The sequence below is a fragment of the Boleophthalmus pectinirostris genome, unplaced genomic scaffold (genome assembly GCF_026225935.1).
Source record: "Boleophthalmus pectinirostris isolate CB_2022bp ecotype Guang Dong unplaced genomic scaffold, ASM2622593v1 HiC_scaffold_20, whole genome shotgun sequence".
Classification (NCBI taxonomy): Eukaryota; Metazoa; Chordata; class Actinopteri; order Gobiiformes; family Gobiidae; genus Boleophthalmus; species Boleophthalmus pectinirostris.
In genome coordinates this window covers 20622331-20641606 of record NW_026571153.1, presented here as the reverse complement: position 1 = coordinate 20641606, position 19276 = coordinate 20622331, and the positions used below count along the sequence as shown (strand labels likewise).

Here is a 19276-nt window from a genome sequence, read left to right as displayed (position 1 = left end):
TCGACTGCTCACTAGCGATCTTGGTCACGTGGTGTTGCTCAGATGTGTCGTGTCATCTGATTTATATAGTTTTGGCGCTGTCTCCCTACACGAGGAGGCAGGATGACGGCGCCATCTGCAGGAAGACCACTAGTGAGTGGTCAAAACTGTCAGGTATGAAAACAAACTCTTGGTCTGAAAAAATAACCTACCAGTCGTAACACATATCATGTACACTTACAGGCAAAGCAATATCATCTCCATGGTAGCGGACCCGCAACCTGAAAAGTTACGCAAGTGCACCTTAAACACTATCATGTCCCTAGGCACGGGGAACTCCACTGTACTCTGAACCAGACCAGCACAAGCACCAGTAGCAGAAGCAGATGGTGACTCTGTTTGGGTCCACTGTGCTAAAACTGCACCATTTGATTATGTTAGTGGTAGAATTTATATTCTCAGGACAGGCTACAACAAGCAGAGATAAACAGCCCTTCAGGAGAATCACACACACTAGTTACATAACTGTTAAACCTTGAGTCTGAATAAATTATAGTGTCTACTTACTCATTTGAAGTATCCAAGACTAGAAGCAACTAGAACAAGAATGTTTAATTGCCCAATGGCATGCATCAAAAGAAATTTCTAATGGTGAAAATATTTACCTTAAAGGGCCCATATTACACTATTTTCCAATTTGTTATAATGTTATTTTCTTATCTCAAACATACCTGGAGTTGTGTTTCTTTTCAATCACACATTTAACACACAAATCCTGCATATTTAGCCTGAGTTCTTCTCTCAAACAGAAAATACTCTGTTTGACCTTGTGATGGCATGTGGTGATACAGGAAGTGCTCTAGTGAATTTTTTAACCCCATAGACCTTCATTAGAATTATTTAGATTTTAACTCTGTAACTTCCAATCTCTACAGAAGTAAAGGTAAAAGGTGAAACTTGAAAACTACTGCTTCATGACATCACAAGGTGGAACAGAGCATTTTGAGATTTAGAGATGCAGACAGATTAATAAATCAAGATTACTCAAACATCAGGTAACAGCATTTTAACATGACTTGAAGTCACTTAAAGAGTACTTTTTGTGTGATAAGTGACCTTTAACAAGCTAATATATTTTGGGCCACCTCTTGTCAACATACAATGAATTGATATAGTGATATGAAAAACCTGACATTCAGCTTTTATGAAGAAACTACTTTGGGAATCCCAGCGGCTGTAGGTATGTGACAGGTCCCTGACAAATGACAGGTGACAGGTTACCCCAGGGGGACAGGTGAGCCATACGCACACACAGGAATGCTATACACGCACACACATGTTGGATTTCCATGCTTTTTGCGAACATTACATAGACAGGTTTACTTTCCTGGACTCCTAACCTTAGCTACTATTATTACTTACCTTTTACACTTCTACGGGGTATTAATTACTAACACAGAACATATTTAGATCACTATTTTGCCTCTTATATTTTTGAAAATGCTATATTCACTGAAAACATCATATTAAAATTAGTGCTGTCATGCGATAAAAAAAAATTTAGAGATTAATTAATTATGATCTGTAATTAATTAATCTAATTAATCTCATTTTAATCTCACCTAAAAATTGCTGAGAAAAGCCTTCAATTTGAGGTATTTTCATTTAAATTCATTATTACATTATTGTGGCAGATCAAAAGACTGATATAGAACAAAAAAAGTGACTTTATAAAGTCATTTATTGTTTAACAAATCTCTCCAAATTGGCTGTTGAGCCCAAGTCTCCATGAATAAGAAACTGTTTGCTGTAAAGTAGCAAAGACGAGGAAATCTGAACATAGTAACTTTTGTCTACTTAAAGACAATAAAAAGTCCAGTCTTTCCTTAACCATATTAAAAATATTATTGATAGAGAAATGCTTTATATATGAGATCACTGGTTTTAGTCCTTGTTTTAGTCCTGGCTTAGACCTGCTTTAGTCCTAGTTTAGTCCTAGTTTAGTCCTGGAATGGATTAATCCTGGTTTTAGTCCTGGTGTTAGTTCTGGTTTAGTCCTGGTTTAGTCCTGGTTTAGTCCTGGTTTAGTCCTGGTTTTAGTTCTGGTTTTAGTCCTGGTTAGTCCTGGTTTAGACCTGGTTTAGTCCTGGTTTAGACCTGGTTTAGTCCTGGTTTAGTCCTGGACTGAATTAGTCCTGGTTTTAGTCTTGGTGTTAGTTCTGGTTTAGAGGCGCACAGGAGGAAGCGCGGTTTACGCCGCGTACGCGAGAAAACACGATCCACACGCGGCTCACGGGAGCACGTCGGTGTCCGCGCAGTGTCTACGAAAGGAAACGTGGTCCGCGCGTTCTCAGGTTAATGACGATGATGAAGGTGTGTGTTTGTGTTTGTGTGTGTTTGTGTGCGTGTCCCCTCATGTGGCAGGTCACTATAGGACAGTAGTGAAGACATCATGAGTCTATGCAGGTTGTTTTCACCAGTGACATTTAAGTTGTAGGCGATATTATATTTGTTATTTTCTTTTATATTTCACGTCGGGAGAATAATTTCCAAGACACGAATGTGTTTTTACCTGTGCACTGCTGACTCTGTTCTACTGGCTCTTCGACCTCGTCCATTGTGCGACTGACGCCGTAAACGTCGCTCTTACTGCGCGCGTTTTGTGCGGGTTTCCGACAATGAGTGGAATTGCCGAAATTAAAAAATGTATAAATGTGTTTTTTGTTTGTGCGTGTGTGTGTGTTGTTGTCCCAACAACACATAAAAACAGGTTTTATAATAAAGCAACTCACATACAGAAACACTAAAGTTAGAGATTAAAAATGAGATTAACGCGATTAAAAACATAACGCGCTAAATATGACTGCAATTAATTAATCGCAATTAACGCGATAATTTGACACCCCTAATTAAAATATGTAATTAGTTCCAGTTTAGTCTTTAACACTATAAGTCCTCCCTACCCTTGCTCTCTAACCCAGGTGACCCCCTCTTCAGAAGTGCAGAAAATTTAGATAAAATATGTGTTGCATAACTGGACAAAACTCAAAATACATTGCAACGTTCATCCTGTGAAGAAAAATAAAAATTATTATTATGGCCATGCCCCCTGACAAACCGAAAGCTGACCATCTTGGATTCAAATTTTCAAAATGTTGAGTCAGAATTTTCGCTCCCGTCGTATTTTAATGCACTCCTCTGAAGGCGCTTCACCCACAGGGTTGAAAATCACCATATATCATCTAGAGAAGTGGGGCATCAAAAGTTAGCCAATTTATTTTCATAACTGTCACAGTTTACGTGAGGCGAAGCTGCAAATTGTAAAACTTCTTGTAAAACATTTTGCCAAAATCTACTAATTGTGACAGAAACAAAAATTGTGTGATAGAGCCCCCTACAAAACACAACAAGATTCTCCACAGATAGGGAAAATTTTCTTTTCCAAAATGGACGAAATTTGTCATAAAATTGCCTTGGGACATCTCAATCAAAAAAGTCAATGTAAAACATGGTATTTTTTTAACTGTGTTCCCATGGTGATACACAAAAGCTCCAATGTTATCCTAATGAGAAAGATCAGAAAAATTCCCATTCATGAAAAAATATTATTATCACGGAATATTATGAAATTTGGCATAATGACTCTTCATGTCATTCCGATCAAAAAAATCTATCACAACCATATGGTATATTTCACTGGGTTCCATGCCTAATGGCAAAATTTAAAACATTTCTTACATTTCAAAGTCATAAAACAACTTATTAGTTTCACTGAAGAACGTGAAATTTGGCACAATGATTCTTCAAATCACCTTGATCAAAAAAGCACAAGGGGCCAAAGTCGTATTTTTCATGGTGTTGCCATGGCGATGTCCCAAAGTGCCCATGTTTATCTAGGTTAGCACATCAACATCTCCAAGGCGTGCTGACTTTCTGTGTTTAGTGACAAGTACAATTGTAAGCGACAATCACACAGACGCAAGAGGTGCATCAGCGCTACCCGGGGGCAGTGGCGGGTCGGCCGAGTGCGAAGTGCAGTCTGCGAGGACCGTTCGATGCTGCTTGCGGCTTCAATTTTGAATTTATTATTACAATTTATGTTTTGTTACTATAATATTTTGTGATGTGTGAGCTACTGTGTCTAAATAATTTCCCTTGTGGATCAATAAAATTTGTCTAAGTCTATGTAAGTTTAAGTCTAATTGAGAGTGCGCAGTAATTTTTGTCCCCACAAAGTCATAAATACACACCAGTCTACACACAGTAATGGTAGATGGAGGAGCTGTTGCAGGGAGGTGGGGAGCGGTTGGAGGGAGGGGGTTGGGTGGGGGTGTACCTGTGGCTGGTTGGTGGAGTTAAGGATGAGTGCCCACAGATCTGCCCGGAGCCCAGTGGGACAGCCCTGTCTGCTGTACTGCTGCGCTGCTGCACTGTCCTGCTCCTCCACCACTGCGCACACACAGAACACATTAGTGTAAAAGCCCAGACATACAGACATACAGACATACAGACATATAGACATATAGACATACAGACATACAAACACACAGACATATAGACATACATTATTTATTCACTCAGAACCTGTGGCTGTGAGAGGAATGAACCCAAGACCAGAATATGTCTGTGCTGAGCTACAAGACACTTTAACCTGGGCATTTTAGATTAGCTATGTTTGACAGGTTGGAAATGGCAACACTGATGGAACTCCAACTTTATGGGAACCCAGGATTAGAGATGGCCGATACTGATACCAACTGTTTAGGATCCAGAGAAACCAATGGGATCTAATTTGAATTTAGTGCAAACTCATCCACAACCATTTTTTAAATTATAGACAGATAAGAGAGCTGTGTAGTCACATTTCTGCACTACCCTCTTTGGCCAAAGTAATCAAATAACATTGTATGCATATACTCCTGATGCATATGATGGCAACTGGTTAGTCAATTTAAATATGAGTCTCTGGTGATGATTTAAGGCTGACAGTCAATTAAAAAGGGCATCTTTTCAGCAAATATTTCTACCCAGGATTATTATTTTTTGTGGTTAAGCATGTCTCTTGTCTGATGCCAGACTTACTACCAACCCATTTATCTCACTTATAGTAGAATTTGAATCTATAATTGATCATTCAATTTTTGAATTGATATGGACTTAAAGCAAATAGAGCAAGAACTAGTGAAGCAGAGCATTTTCTAACTTTACTGTAAGAACAGCGGATAGTACAAATTATACTGAATCAAGTACAAACATAATTTTTACTTTACTGACAGATTCTCGAAAGAAGAACTATTACATAGCTTTCCAAAACTAACACTTGGAAATACTGGGAAATTAACAATTCTGTCTCTATTCTGCCCTAAATCACAAATGTTAAAACATGCTGTCATTGATTTTAAATGCCGGCCAGTTGTAACGTAAACCCACATTCCTTGTAAATGTCCTATTTGGGAGATCTGAGCCAGCATGAGGCTAAGTTCAGTTGTTTTTGGAATAATAAGACCAATGTAAGTGCACAGTGCTGAGTCAAAGAGCTGTCTACTCATTTCAAGCACTTTTTAATCAAGCTTCATTATGTTGTCACTTTGTTCAAATTATTTTTATTTAAGGACAGACAGAGGAAAATTTAGCTTCTTGACAGCAATATTCAGAAAACAAAGACAAAAGAAAGGTATAAATAGCTACAAAAACATATGGTTGTCAAATCCCCTTGTGGCCTGTCTAAAACAGTATTACGTTCAGCAAATGCTCAATATTTTTGGAATCTCCTGCTTTGGTACAGGTTTATTCATAAAGCTAAACAGATAATACATAAATGTTTATTATCAACAGTTAAGTTATCTATAATGAGTGGCTACTGCCTTACCTTTCTTCCCAATTTGAACATATTCATTCTCAAACAGGTCTTCATAGCAACCGGAAAGAAACAAATAAAATAATCTGGTTAATTTTGTAAACAAATATAATCTCTCTGAGTTTAAAAACACAATCGTACCAGATAAGATACAATACAAAGAGACACTAATACTGTCAATTTCCGAACTTAACAGAGATAGAGTCTGAGGAAAGCCAGGCTGACATGAAGCACAGGAGCGGTAAACAGCAGATATGTGCACAATACACTCTGTAAACAATTAACACAGCGAGATTTATGATAGCAATAATAAAAGAGAAGGTCTGAAGACCTTAAAAGGGTCAGTTTAGTTAGAATAACTCCAAGCAAACATATTCAATACAGTATATGTCCAAAAATACTCTGCCTAAAAGAAACTTAAAGGTGTACTATGTAATTTTTTTTTGGTCGTGTCGGTCTGTCAGCTGCTTGTTTCTATAGATTTATTAAATTACAGGTGGTTTTATAGCTCAAAACTTCCTAGAAAAACAGGCATTGTGACTGTGAGTGGGGTTGCCTCTTCACTGATCTGACCTGTAACATGTTTGGCATGGTCACCATGAAAATAGAAAGGTTTAATACTACACTGTGAAACATTCCAGACGAAGTGAATAACATCTCCATGGTAAAAAGCATTTGACGGACCCTCCAAGAGAAATGTTACACAATGCATTTTTAATATAGTTATGACATGAAATACTAACTTATAGAAACAACTGCATTTTAGTTATGTACCTGGATGAAGGTGTGCGTGGTCATCAATCCCCAACTGCCCAGTGTTTAGGTTCAGTTCTGAAAAGGCCTGTCTCTGGAATAGTGGGAAAAACAGAGAGAGGTTTAAAATAAATAAAAGAGGTTTAAAGATCAGACTTTAAAAAAAAGCGCTCTTACCAACTTTGGGATGTCCCGAACATTGAGGGGAACCTGAATCAGACCCCAGTGGCTGCGAACATTCACCTCCTCACTGCTGTCATGGTTGGGATTTCTCAGGCTAACCACTACCTGAAAAAATCAAAATTAAATTTAAATTTAAATTTAAAATTTAAAATTTAAATTTAATGTATACATGACATCATAAATTAATTACAACTAGCTCTGTCATTGAATTGCAGCTAACTGTGTGTGTTGTCAGTGGGCAATGTCACACGTACACCAAAGTCTGATTATTATTTCATGTATGGACAATTAAAGGTCCTATATTACAAAGACTAAACTATTGTGAGCTTTAAGCCATGCTATAATGCTGTTACCTACTCCTAAGAATACCTGGAGTTGTGTTTTGTTTCATTCACACGTTTGAGTAATCCTGCATTTCTAAAGTTCAAAATGCTCTGTTCCACCCTGTAATGTTATGAAGCAGTAATTTTCAAGTTAACAGCTATATTTTACCTTTTATTCAGGGCTGAAATCAACCAAATGATTCTAGTGAAGGTCTATAGAGTTTAAAAACACAGTGGAGCACTTACCTGTATACCCGTATTACCACATAACATCACAAGGTGGAAGAGAGCGTTTTCAGTTTGAGAGAAGAACTCTAAATATGCAGGGTTTGTGTGTTAAACATGTGTAAAGGAAACAAAACACAACCAGGTATATTTATGATGACGAAACAACATTAAAACCTAGATCAGAAAACGAAGTATAGAACCCTTTAATTAAGTTCATTTAAATGACGTGTAAACCACAAAGTCCGATGTGAGTAACTGAAGGGACCATGATTAGAAAAAGAAATCTGATGATTTCCTGTTTACATGTCATTTTAATAACTCAACTATCAAAAAATCTGAGTGTGCATGTAACCTCAGACAGTAGTACTTAGAGAACATTAGCAAAACTGTGTGAAAATTATATTGTATTCAATGGTCTTGTAAGCACACACACAAGAGGAAAACTAGAGGTTCCTGCTTGCAGAGTTGTTTATTGGCAGACTTCTAAGCTTCACACAAATTAATGGAAAACAGCAGGGGATGCACCTGTATAAACCAATGCATGGCCGTTTGTACCAAGTGTCAAGATCAGAACATGAATCGATTTCTAAAGATAATCAACAATGGAACAGTTACCTCCAGAAAGTCTTTGGGGGCATAGACAGGTCTGAAGCGACTCAAATCTGTAACGAGATAATTCACAATTGTAGTTTATATAAATACCAACCGTTTACATCAGCAAATCCAAGACAGATGGGACAGCTCTTGTATCTAGACTATACAAATGTGTTGAGGCTTGAGAAACACTTTATCATTTCTGCATTAAGAACAATGCAGTGTCTTGTGGTCAAAGGGGAGGCTAAGTAGGACCGTGAGCTGTCTCTAAGTGGGATTTCCAGAGCACGGCAGTAAATCGGCATGGCGTGTCAGCTGTAAACGAGGTCAGAATCGGGTTTGGACGGAAGGAAGGGTGCTGCTCAGTCCAAGAAGTCTGGACAGGCTCGAGATTGAAAAAGTCAGTGTTTACAGTTAGCCGACGGCACAGAGCACAGTGTTATTGCAAAGAGTGATAGTGCTGTTTGGATCGGAGAGTTACCATGCTCTTTGTACTGAATTTACCCGGAGACTACCCGTGAAAGATAAAGATGTATATTTCGGTCTTCCTCAATAAAATATCTTTTGCAACATCTTATCTTATACAATGAAATGTACTGGCCACCCAAAGGTCAAAAGTATTTGGGATCCAGTACCATGCAGTTCAGTGCAGGGAACAAATAGGACTTTACTTATTTCAAGGCTTTTAATGCCCTGCTCTGGTAACCCTTAAAGGAGAAGCAAGAGCCAAAGTTACAAGATTTCTTTTAGCAGTTAGGGATGGGATAAACAATAATATTGTTATTAATAAAAAGGCAGACATTTTGTATAATTGTTGTAAATGCCAATAGAGATAATCGCCATTGTTTCACCAAAATGTGCAGAGAAAAGTTATTTATCTTTAATGTTATATTCTAGATTGTTATATTCTGGATCATTGTTATTTTCACAGATAACAAAGTACATTACTATAAAAGTTCTTTAAAATGTAACTAATTAATAATATTCAAATTATAATTTTTAATATCTCCAACATTTTTCAGCTGTTATCATGATCGTTAAATCGCAATTATTTTGGACATGAAAATCGTGACATAAAATGTCAGAATATCATCCCATGCTTTCTAGCAATTAATAAACTACATACAAACTTGTTCATATTATAGCTTCATAACAATTACCTATTCAAACATGCATTGTTTGTACACCATTACATTTACTATACACCAATATAGTGCGTGAGGAAATGGGTGAATTTGAGCTACGGGGACACCTGAATTTCCCCTTCCGGCAATCAGTAAAGTATTTATCTATTTATCTATGTCAATCTCTAAAATACCATCCATCCATCCAATTTCGTTCACTTATCTGGGACCGGGTCGCGGGGGCAGCAGCCTAAGCAGGGACTCTCAGACTTCCCTCACCCCAGACACGTCCTCCAGCTCCTCCGGGGGAATCCCGAGGCGTTCCCAGGCCAGCCGAGAGACATAGTCCCTTCAGCGTGTCCTGGGTCTTCCCTGGGACCTCCTCCCGGTGGGACATGCCCGGAACACCTCCCGAGGGAGGCGCCCAGGAGGCATCCGGAACAGATGCCCGAGCCACTTCAACTGGCTCCTCTCGACGTGGAGGAGCAGCGGCTCTACTCCGAGCTCCTCCCGTATGACTGAGCTCCTCACCCTATCTCTAAGGGAGCGCCCAGCCACCCTGCGGAGGAAACTCATTTCGAGTGCTTGTATCCGCAATCTTGTCCTTTCGGTCACTACCCAGAGCTCATGACCATAGGTGAGAGTAGGAACGAAGACTAACCGGTAAATCGAGAGCTTCGCCTTTTGGCTCAGCTCCCGCTTCACCACAACGGTCCGATATAGCGACTGCATCACTGCCGAAGCTGCACCAATCCACCTGTCAATCTCACGTTCCTCCCCTCACTCGTGAACAAGACCCCAAGATACTTGAACTCCTCCACTTGAGGCAGGGATTCTCCACCCACCCGGAGAGGGCAAGCCACCTTTTTCCGGTCGAGAACCATGGCCTCGGACTTAGAGCAGCTGATCTTCATCCCAACCACTTCACACTCGGCTGCAAACCGCCCCAGTGCACATTGCAGGTCCTGGTTCAATGAAGCCAACAGGACAACATCGTCTGCAAACAGCAGAGATGAAATCCTGTGGTCCCTAAACCGGCCCCCCTCCGGCCCCTGACTGCGCCTAGAAATTCTGTCCATAAATACAATGAACAGAACTGGTGACAAAGGGCAGCCCTGGTGGAGTCCAACTTGCACCGGGAACAGGTCTGACTTACTGCCGGCAATGCGAACACAGCTCCTGCTCCGGTCATACAGGGACCGGACAGCCCTTAGCAAAGGGCCCCGGATCCCATACTCCCAGAGCACGCCCCACAAGACACCACGAGGGACACGGTCGAATGCCTTCTCCAGATCCACAAAGCACATGTGGACCGGTTGGGCAAACTCCCATGAACCCTCGAGCACCCGATGGAGAGTATAGAGCTGGTCCAGTGTTCCACGGCCAGGACAAAAACCACACTGCTCCTCTTGGATCCGAGGTTCGACTATCGGCCGGATTCTCCTCTCCAGTACCCTGGCATAGACCTTACCGGGAAGGCTGAGGAGTGTGATCCCCCTATAGTTGGAACGCACCCTCCGGTCCCCCTTCTTATACAGAGGGACCACCACCCCGGTTTGCCAGTCCAGAGGTACTGTCCCCGACCGCCACGCGATGTTGAAGAGGCGTGTCAGCCAAGACAGCCCCACAACATCCAGAGACTTAAGGTACTTAGGACGGATCTCATCCAACCCCGGAGCCTTGCCACCAAGGAGCTTTCCAACCACCTCAGTGACTTCAGCCAGGGTGATGAGTCTGTCTCCAAGTCCCCAGCCTCGGCCTCCTCCTCGGAAGACGTGACAGTGGGATTGAGGAGATCCTCAAAGTATTCCTTCCACCGCCGGACAACGTCCCCAGTCGAGGTCAACAGCTCTCCCCCCGCACTGTAAACAGTGTTGGTGAAGAACTGCTTCCCCCTCCTGAGGCACCGGAGGGTTTGCCAGAATCTCTTCGAGGCCATCCGATAGTCCTCCTCCATGGCCTCCCCGAACTCCTCCCAGCTCTGAGTTTTTGCCTCCGCAACCGCACGGGCTGCAGCACGCTTGGCCCGCCGGTACCCATCAGCTGCCTCAGGAGTCCCCCGAGCCAGCAAGGGCCGATAGGACTCCTTCTTCAGCTTGAAGGTGTCCATCACCGGGTTCGGGGATTGCTGCCACGACAGGCACCACAGACCTTACGCCCACAGCTCCGAGCAGCCGCATCGACAATAGAGGCCGAGAATGAAGCCCACTCGGACTCCATATCTCCAGCCTCCCCCGGAATCCAGGAGAAGTCCTCCCGGAGGTGCGAGTTGAAAGTCCTCCTGACAGAGGGCTCCGCCAGATGTTCCCAGCAGACCCTCACTACAGGCTTGGGCCTGCCAGGTCTTTCCGGCTTCCTCCTCCGCCAGCGAACCCAACTCACAACCAGGTGGTGATCAGTTGACAGCTCAGCCCCTCTCTTCACCTGAGTGTCCAAGACACGCGGCCGGAGGTCAGATGACACGACTACAAAGTCGATTATCGACCTCCGGCCTAGGGCGTCCTGGTGCCACGTGCACTGATGGACACCCTTGTGCTCGAACATGGTGTTCGTTATGGACAAACTGTGACTAGCACAGAAGTCCAATAACAAAACACTGCTCGGGTTCAGATCGGGGAGGCCGTTCCTCCCAATCACCCTTCTCCAAGTGTCAATGTTGTTGCCCACGTGGGCGTTGAAGTCCCCCAGGAGAACAACAGAGTCCCCGGTCGGTGCACTGTCTAGTACCCCTCCCAAGGACTCCAAGAAGGCCGGGTACTCAGCACTGCTGTTCGGCCCGTAGGCCGACACCACAGTGAGAGACCTGTCCCCGACCCGAAGGCGCAGGGACGCGACCCTCTCGTTCACCGGGGTGAACTCCAACACACAGCAGCTGAGCTGTGGGGCAATGAGCAGGCCCACACCAGCCAGCCGCCGCTGCCCGCGGCCAACGCCAGAGAAATGGAGAGTCCAGCCCCTCTCAAGGAGTTGGGTTCCAGAGCCCAAACTGTGCGTGGAGGTGAGGCCGACTATATCTAGTCGGTAACGCTCAACCTCCCGCACAAGCTTAGGCTCCTTCCCCCCCAGCGAGGTGACATTCCATGTCCCCAGAGCTAGTCTCCATGTCCGGAGATCTGGTCGCTGAGGCCCCCGCCGTCGACTGCTGCCCGGATCCCTATGCACCGGCCCCATATGGATCCTGCCACGGGTGGTGGGCCCACGTGAGGACGGTCCCACGTCACTCCTTCGGGCTGAGCCCGGCCGAGGCAGGGGAAGGCCCAGCCACCAGGCACTCACTGGCGAGCACCCACCCCAGGCCTGGCTCCAGGGTGGGGCCCCGGTGACGCCAATCGGGGCGACGTAACTGGCCTCGTTGGTAAACTTGTCATACAGGGCTTCTGAACCGTTCTTCGTCTGACCCGTCCCCCCGGACCTGTTTGCCTTGGGTGACCCTACCAGGGGCATGAAGCCCCCGACAACATAGCTCCCGGGATCATTCGGGCACTCAAACCCCTCCACCATGATAAGGTGACGGTTCAAAGAGGGGTCTAAAATACCATGTTTTTTGGGGGTTTTTTTTATTTTATTTTATTTATTTTTTTTATAACATTTTTTAAATTTTATTTTATATTTCTACTTCAAACCAGTGCATCTCAGTCTTTCACTGCTCAAGGCCAAATCCCCTGAGATCTATTCAGACCTGGTTCATCTGTGCCCATCTCGTTCCATTTGTTGGTCAGCTCCTTCTGCTCCACTGCAGGCCTCTGTGTGGGTGGAAAACGGGGAATTCAACAAACAAATGCTCTCAAGTCAAAACAAATCATCAAGAAGTGGAACTCAAAATACAAAATGTGCCTACTGGCAAATTAATAAACTTTTATAACCTACATATACGGCTATAAGGACCATTGGCTAAAAAGGAGCGTAGCAAAAACTCTCTAAACTAACAAGTACCTCTGTGGTCTGGACACATGTTGGACTTAAACAGTATTCGCAGCACCACAAGTTCACTATTTGTACAGACATGTAACTTTGGTATTCACATGTAAAAAAGGGCAGAATCAACTACCAAATATTTTCACTGTATAATCGCAAAGGAAGGTAAAAGAATTAGAAAAAATTTAAATTGAAAAATTAAGGTCCAGTAAAACCCCATCAACTGCTCAACCTATGATCTACCTACAATTTCAAGACAGTGTAATGGAATTCAAATTTGTAGACTAGATATCATCTTCTGCAATGTTTTATCTATTACAGAGCCATTTGACTGTCTTATGAATTTATCTGCAGACACCATCAATCTTGTGCTGCTTTTATTTTTGGTCACGTGACTTGTACATCTTGTTCTAACTTGGTAGTTGCTTTAGTACATTAAATTCTTGACATACACATGTCAGTCAACAAAAGTCTGGAAAGACTGGAAGCATCAACAGGGGTTTGCACTAGAAAACAATGTGTCAGTAAAGCTGAAGTTGGAGTTGTTACCATGCGGGCCAGTGGTACTCCCAGCTCCGTGCTCATGCTGTTGAGGCTTTTGAGGACACGCTTCTCCCAGCTGGCCTGAGGGGAGATTTATATGTAATTATAGACATTCACACTGCAGGAACATATGGACTCTATCTGATTGGAAGCTTTTTTTAAATTAATTTTACAATATTTTAACTGAAGATGCAAGGCTAGAAAATGGACTATGCAGTGATTACTGTCTGGTCTAATTATGTGTCTGTGTGTTTTTTAACAATAATACTAAATACTAAATAAAACGAAATGAACTAAACATTAAGCATTTGGTACATTTGAGTACAGACTTTAATTTATAAAAAAAAACAAAAACATCCAATCCAACTATGTGCAAGCTGTCCTACTCAAAATTTATATTATGAAAAAAATGCTATAAAACTATTACTGGTAGTTCTCCCTGCAGCTGTTCAGGAGTCTCTTGGCAGCTGTTTAGGAGTAGCCCCAGATTTTGGCTAGAATTTAGATTAAACTTTGTATAAGACAATTCAGTCTGTTTGCAGTAGTCCAAACGTGAACATATCTATCGTGCTAGCCACTGCGTTCCAAATAGGAAGTGTTCATGGAGGCGCTTCTAGCTCCTACTGATCCTAGCTCCTCTTGACTTACATTGGAATATTGTCACCCTCTCCCTGTAACTGCTGCAGTGAGCCTCATCATTTTGGTCTTAAAATGTTGGTATTAACCCACTGTACACAATCCTGAAGTGTTTATTACACTATTTGGTCTGCTTTGGCTGTAAATTCCTATTCCTAATATGGAGCTTGGCTACAAATTAACTGCTAGCATCATGAGTTTCATTTGACTTGAGCCAAATGCTATAGGAAACGTCTCACTCCCTTACTTACTTCTTTATACACTCAGTCGTTCTAATGCAATGAGTTTGTAAGCTTGTTTCTCAACTTTTAGAGGCCAGAGTGAAGTTTTGCCATCACTGTACTAACAACAGCTAGAATGCTAACAGAGCACCAGTGTTACTTCCTGATTCTCTTTGTAGTTAGATGTAAAGAGCTCTCATTTTGATCCTAAGAGCTGCTTTTACAATATATACTGGGCAAAACAAATTTGACTCTATTACAAGAAGTCCCCTTAAATACAAATAAAAGTTGTTGAACATTTACAAAACAGACAAATTTATTTTCCAAAATGGGATCTCTGATCCAAACTACTGCTTTTACTGACAGAATTGGCTGTGGACCTCTGATTTAAAAAGACCCAAAATGAAAATTACAAAGTACTCAATACCAATCTCAAGAAAATGTGATATTCCCATTTTTATATTAGCCACACACTTAGACATCTGGGGATTCCATGCCATGTTCTTAAATTACTTCAGAAAAAGCTACACCAAATCATCACTCTTCTCCACATTTTCACTACTAATTGCATTTTCAATTCTAAATCCAGCCGAAACATATAAACAGCTGAATCCTGACCTCCACCGCCTATAGATGCGAGTGAGTAAATGTGCTGTGTTTGTATTTGGGTGACAGACTCAGAGAGAGGAAGGTGATGAAGAGGAGCAGTGATGAGGATGTGAGCAGACACACTGACCTGGGCCTTGCGCATGTAGGCCAGTGGCTCTTTGAGGTGCTCTGGGGGAACCGCAGGGTGACAAGGGGGCTGCTGCCTGGTGAAAGCACAAACAAAACATTTCAGAGCACAGAGATAATACATAAGACTTATATAGCACATTTTTGGACAATCAAAGACGCTTTACAAACAACGAGAAATGGATGTGCACAACTCAGAATTATAGTTTGTAGAGGTGGGTGGACGACAGAATTACAAATGCAATCAAGTCTGTAGCCTGTGCTCTTACTGATTTAAAAAAGGTACTACAATCACAACTTCACTGGGGTCTGCCTGTGCCTTACCGATAGCAGACACATGCAGGTTTTTCTCAGTACATAGACAGGCTCCTGTGAAAGCTCAGAACCTCCAGAATGCACTCATAGGCTGCTCTAGCTCTGATCAATGATTGGCACTACATGCTCAGGTTTAGGTAGTGAGGCTTCAGATCAGAGCAAGCCCTTTTAGGTTTTAACCAACTGAATTTAAGCACTGAAAATGCAAAAGAACTCAAATGAAAGACTCATTCTCATAAACAGATGGACACCAATGTTTATGTCAGCATTAGAACAATAAATCAGCATTAGAATCAGTAAAAGCTATATTTGATTTGAATATGTGGGTCTGAGGACACAGATAGGTTGAGTATGAAATTTTAAATCTAAATCTGACATGCAGTTCCTTTGTAAGTTTTGTAATTATTTTTATTTTAAATTTCCTGTCATTTTTTAAAAAGCATGAAGTAGAAACTAAACAAAAAGAATAATATCTGAAGAAAAAAGGAGAGAGACCCAAACACACCGTTTATCTCCTGTCTTCCAGTTAAGCATGCTTGAGACATATTGAATGACTCATGGCCCTGGTTTCTTAAACAAGATTCAGTGTAAGGTAAACAAGTATAAGAGCACATCGAGCTGACTAATGGCAAAAAGAGAGGTGCATTAGTTAATGTTACCCATCAAGCTGTAAAAGCCATGCATTAAGAGCCAACCTCCAGAGACACAGGTAAGAAGTCTTAAGAGTACTGTGCTTTACTTCACTATACCGGGAACAATGTGTCTTCAGAAACAGAAGGGGTCTACACTCACATAATACATGAGGAGAGAGTTAAATTATACAAATGTTTTTTTAGAGTCTGGGCACATTGGAGAGGATCATGGTAATAAATTAACAAAAAGATTTATAAACAAACAAACAAACAAACAAAAAATGTTACTGTATACTGGTCACAAGAACCCCTCCCCTGACACCTTCTCCATACAACCTTCTGTTGATGTGTCTTATGTGTCTAATGTACATGTCTTATATATATATTAATATAACATGATTCATAAAAACTATAGCACCAAGTAAAACATCAAGGAAAAAAATACACACAAAAATATATAAGACAATGTTCACACTCACACTGACACAGTAAGCACAGCTCGCCTGTATCAGTTTTTTCTATTGTTTTGGCTACTGCATGTCTGGATGTTGATGCTTGTGGTCACAGCACAGGGGATTTTTCCCAAGGTTTTTTCAAATACGGTACATAATAAACAAGTCAAGTAGTTATAGTGAACATTCTCAGTATTTGAAATGCTGCTAGTACTAGCTGGGACCTTTTTAAGACCTGGTTTATTTTGTGTTGCGTGTTAGATTCAGGTCAGTCTTGACTGAAGTTTAAAATCCATATACACACAATATTTTGTGAGAGAATAACTTTATATTGCACATGAGCATGAGCATGTGTGTGCCATGGATGACTAAACTGATGTACACTACTGGTATTTCAAACACTCCATATTCTTATTACTATAATACAGGTGTCTTGTTAAATGTACTTATCTTCTATCTTTAGCTCTTCTGCTTGTTATGGTAAAGTCTAGTTAGTGACTTGCAACACCTCTCCTTGCTTCATCTCAGTAAGTCATAAAGAGAAGCAATAATCAATGAGCCACATTAACCAGGTTTGTGTGTTGTGTAGAGTTGTGTGTATGTACTGAGTTGTTAGCTACCCTCTATAGCACAGGTGTCAAACATGCGGCCCGGGGGCCAGATCCGGCCCTCCAAGGCCTTTAATCTGGCCCTCGGCTGATTTTCTACTAAAATATTTTAATTCTATTTTTTATTAAAATATTGTTCATTTTCTGTGGTGCTTATCATAGCAGTGTTTCCAGCATCTCTGTGTGTGGCCCCTCCCACCAGAGCAGCACAAATGAAGACTTGCCTCTTTCCAAATGCTCTTAAAGGACGATCGTTTTGACTGTTGACCATGACACCCTCATCAGCAAAATGTCAAAAATGCGAAAAGTGGACACCGAGTGCAGGATTTTCCAAGAAAAATTTACTTAATCCTATTTATACAAGTTAATGTTAAACAAGTTCATGTTAAAATATTGTGTTGAAATTGTATTTTTCTTAAAGTTTCAGGTTGTTCATAATATTATAATATTTTGTAAAAGAAAGAATTCATCAATTTAAAAAGTTTTTTGTAATAGATTTGTATTTCTCTGCACAAATATTTGAACTTATTGTTATTTTTGGGGTTTATATTACATGAGTTTTCTGATCCGGCCCCTTTGGGATCAAAGTAGGTCCCTCAGACTAGAGCCCGACCGATATGGATTTTGTTGTGACCGATATGAAACCGATATAATGGGAGTTGGCGCTGCCGATAGCCGATATAATCGCCGATATATTTTGTGATGTAAAAATTCACTGTAAATCTTGAATTGATTAAAAAACTTAGGTTTGGCTCTAGTGGATTCTAAATTGGGTTTATTTAGGCAACATTTATTGTTATTTTGACTCTTTACATCATATTTACAGACAGTAGATTGGCCTAATGGCATTTTTGCATCACATTCTAGCTACTGTTACTGTCACTGCTAGTGATGGGTATTCCAGTTTTTTGGTTTTTTGATTTTTTTTGGAAAACCGGCTCGGCTCACTAAAGCAACTGGCTCTTTCGGCTCCCAAGCGACTCCTGAGATGGTTTTGTTGCAAGCAGGACTAAACCAGAACTGAACCAGGACTGAGTGTCGGGACTCGGTTTCTATCTCTCTCCTTCACTTAAGCCCAAGTTTAGTCCTGGTTTATTCATTTTATGCTGAACTGCAGCCAAATATGCACTTTTTTTATCCTATGCACACGCAGATTTCTGAAAGTTTCGTTTTCAGCCGCTGCTGCTGTCAAACTATGGGTCTACATGCGGCATGAAGAGAAAAAGTGAGAAAAAGAGAAAACACGGCTCCCAATAAGAAGCAGGCTCCTGTTGTTCACTTCAAAGAGTCGGCACTAAGAGCCGCTTCGATCGCGACCGACCCATAACTCCAAGCTAGTAAACTATCGCTATAAGCCTTTAGCCATAAAAACATGCGCACCGCGGTAATTAATTATATGCATAAATGTGGATCATTCACACGTCTATTCACAGCTCATTTACATATCAATGCTTGTCCAGTAACAAATATACGACCAATGTAGTCACTTTACAATAGACCAATAGAAAACAGCCTGTTTATGTGTGGGAGCTACAGCAGCTAATCGCTAACAAAACCTAAACTAGCTTCAAAGTCGATGTATTTCCAACACTCACCGCTCACACAGGCTCCTCCTCACATCACAAGTCTGCACTAATAAATGTCCTTTTAATCCAGACTCAAACCGATTGTCCGAAAAAGAATCTAATCTCAGTGTTGCGCACCGCTGCGGGTGTAAACAAACACACGTGAGTGAAGTGACGTCACTCTGGTGGTGTGTTCAGGGACAGTACGGACACAGACACAGACAAATTACACCGTAGATAAATACTGATGCGGAGCCACATTATAGGACATTTATCTGTCTGTAAATTGGATTAAATGAACATAATGTAGAGAGTCTAAACTTTATAAGGAGGTATAACATGCCCACGTGAAATATCGGCCCATATCAGCAAGCATATCGGCCGATAGCCGATATGTCTCCAGGTGCCCATATTGGCCGATAATATCGGCCAGCCGATATATCGGTCGGGCTCTACCTCAGACCAAAATGAGTTTGACACCCCTGCTCTATAGGAACAGTAAAGAACATATTTAAATGCCGTTTTAGGGTAAACTTGTTTGACAAGGAAAGTGTGATGAAAAATAAATTGACGCAGTGTCACTTCAGCAGCAACTCAGTTAGTACATGATGGA

At 41.5% G+C, this 19276-nt stretch overlaps 1 protein-coding gene across 2 annotated transcripts in view; it reads right to left on the bottom strand.

Moving 5' to 3' along the window:
- Positions 1-19276, bottom strand: part of tbc1d19 (TBC1 domain family, member 19) — a 33241-nt gene that overhangs the window by 12786 nt on the left and 1179 nt on the right. For both annotated transcript variants that reach the window (XM_055156468.1, XM_020937865.2), the window contains exons 4-11: positions 15093-15168; positions 13506-13580; positions 12721-12784; positions 7939-7985; positions 6767-6877; positions 6611-6683; positions 5849-5887; positions 4316-4428 (exon numbers count right to left, since the gene is read on the bottom strand). In XM_055156468.1, coding sequence (XP_055012443.1) covers positions 4316-4428; positions 5849-5887; positions 6611-6683; positions 6767-6877; positions 7939-7985; positions 12721-12784; positions 13506-13580; positions 15093-15168 — 598 coding nt within the window. The remainder of the gene's footprint in view (positions 1-4315; positions 4429-5848; positions 5888-6610; positions 6684-6766; positions 6878-7938; positions 7986-12720; positions 12785-13505; positions 13581-15092; positions 15169-19276) is intronic.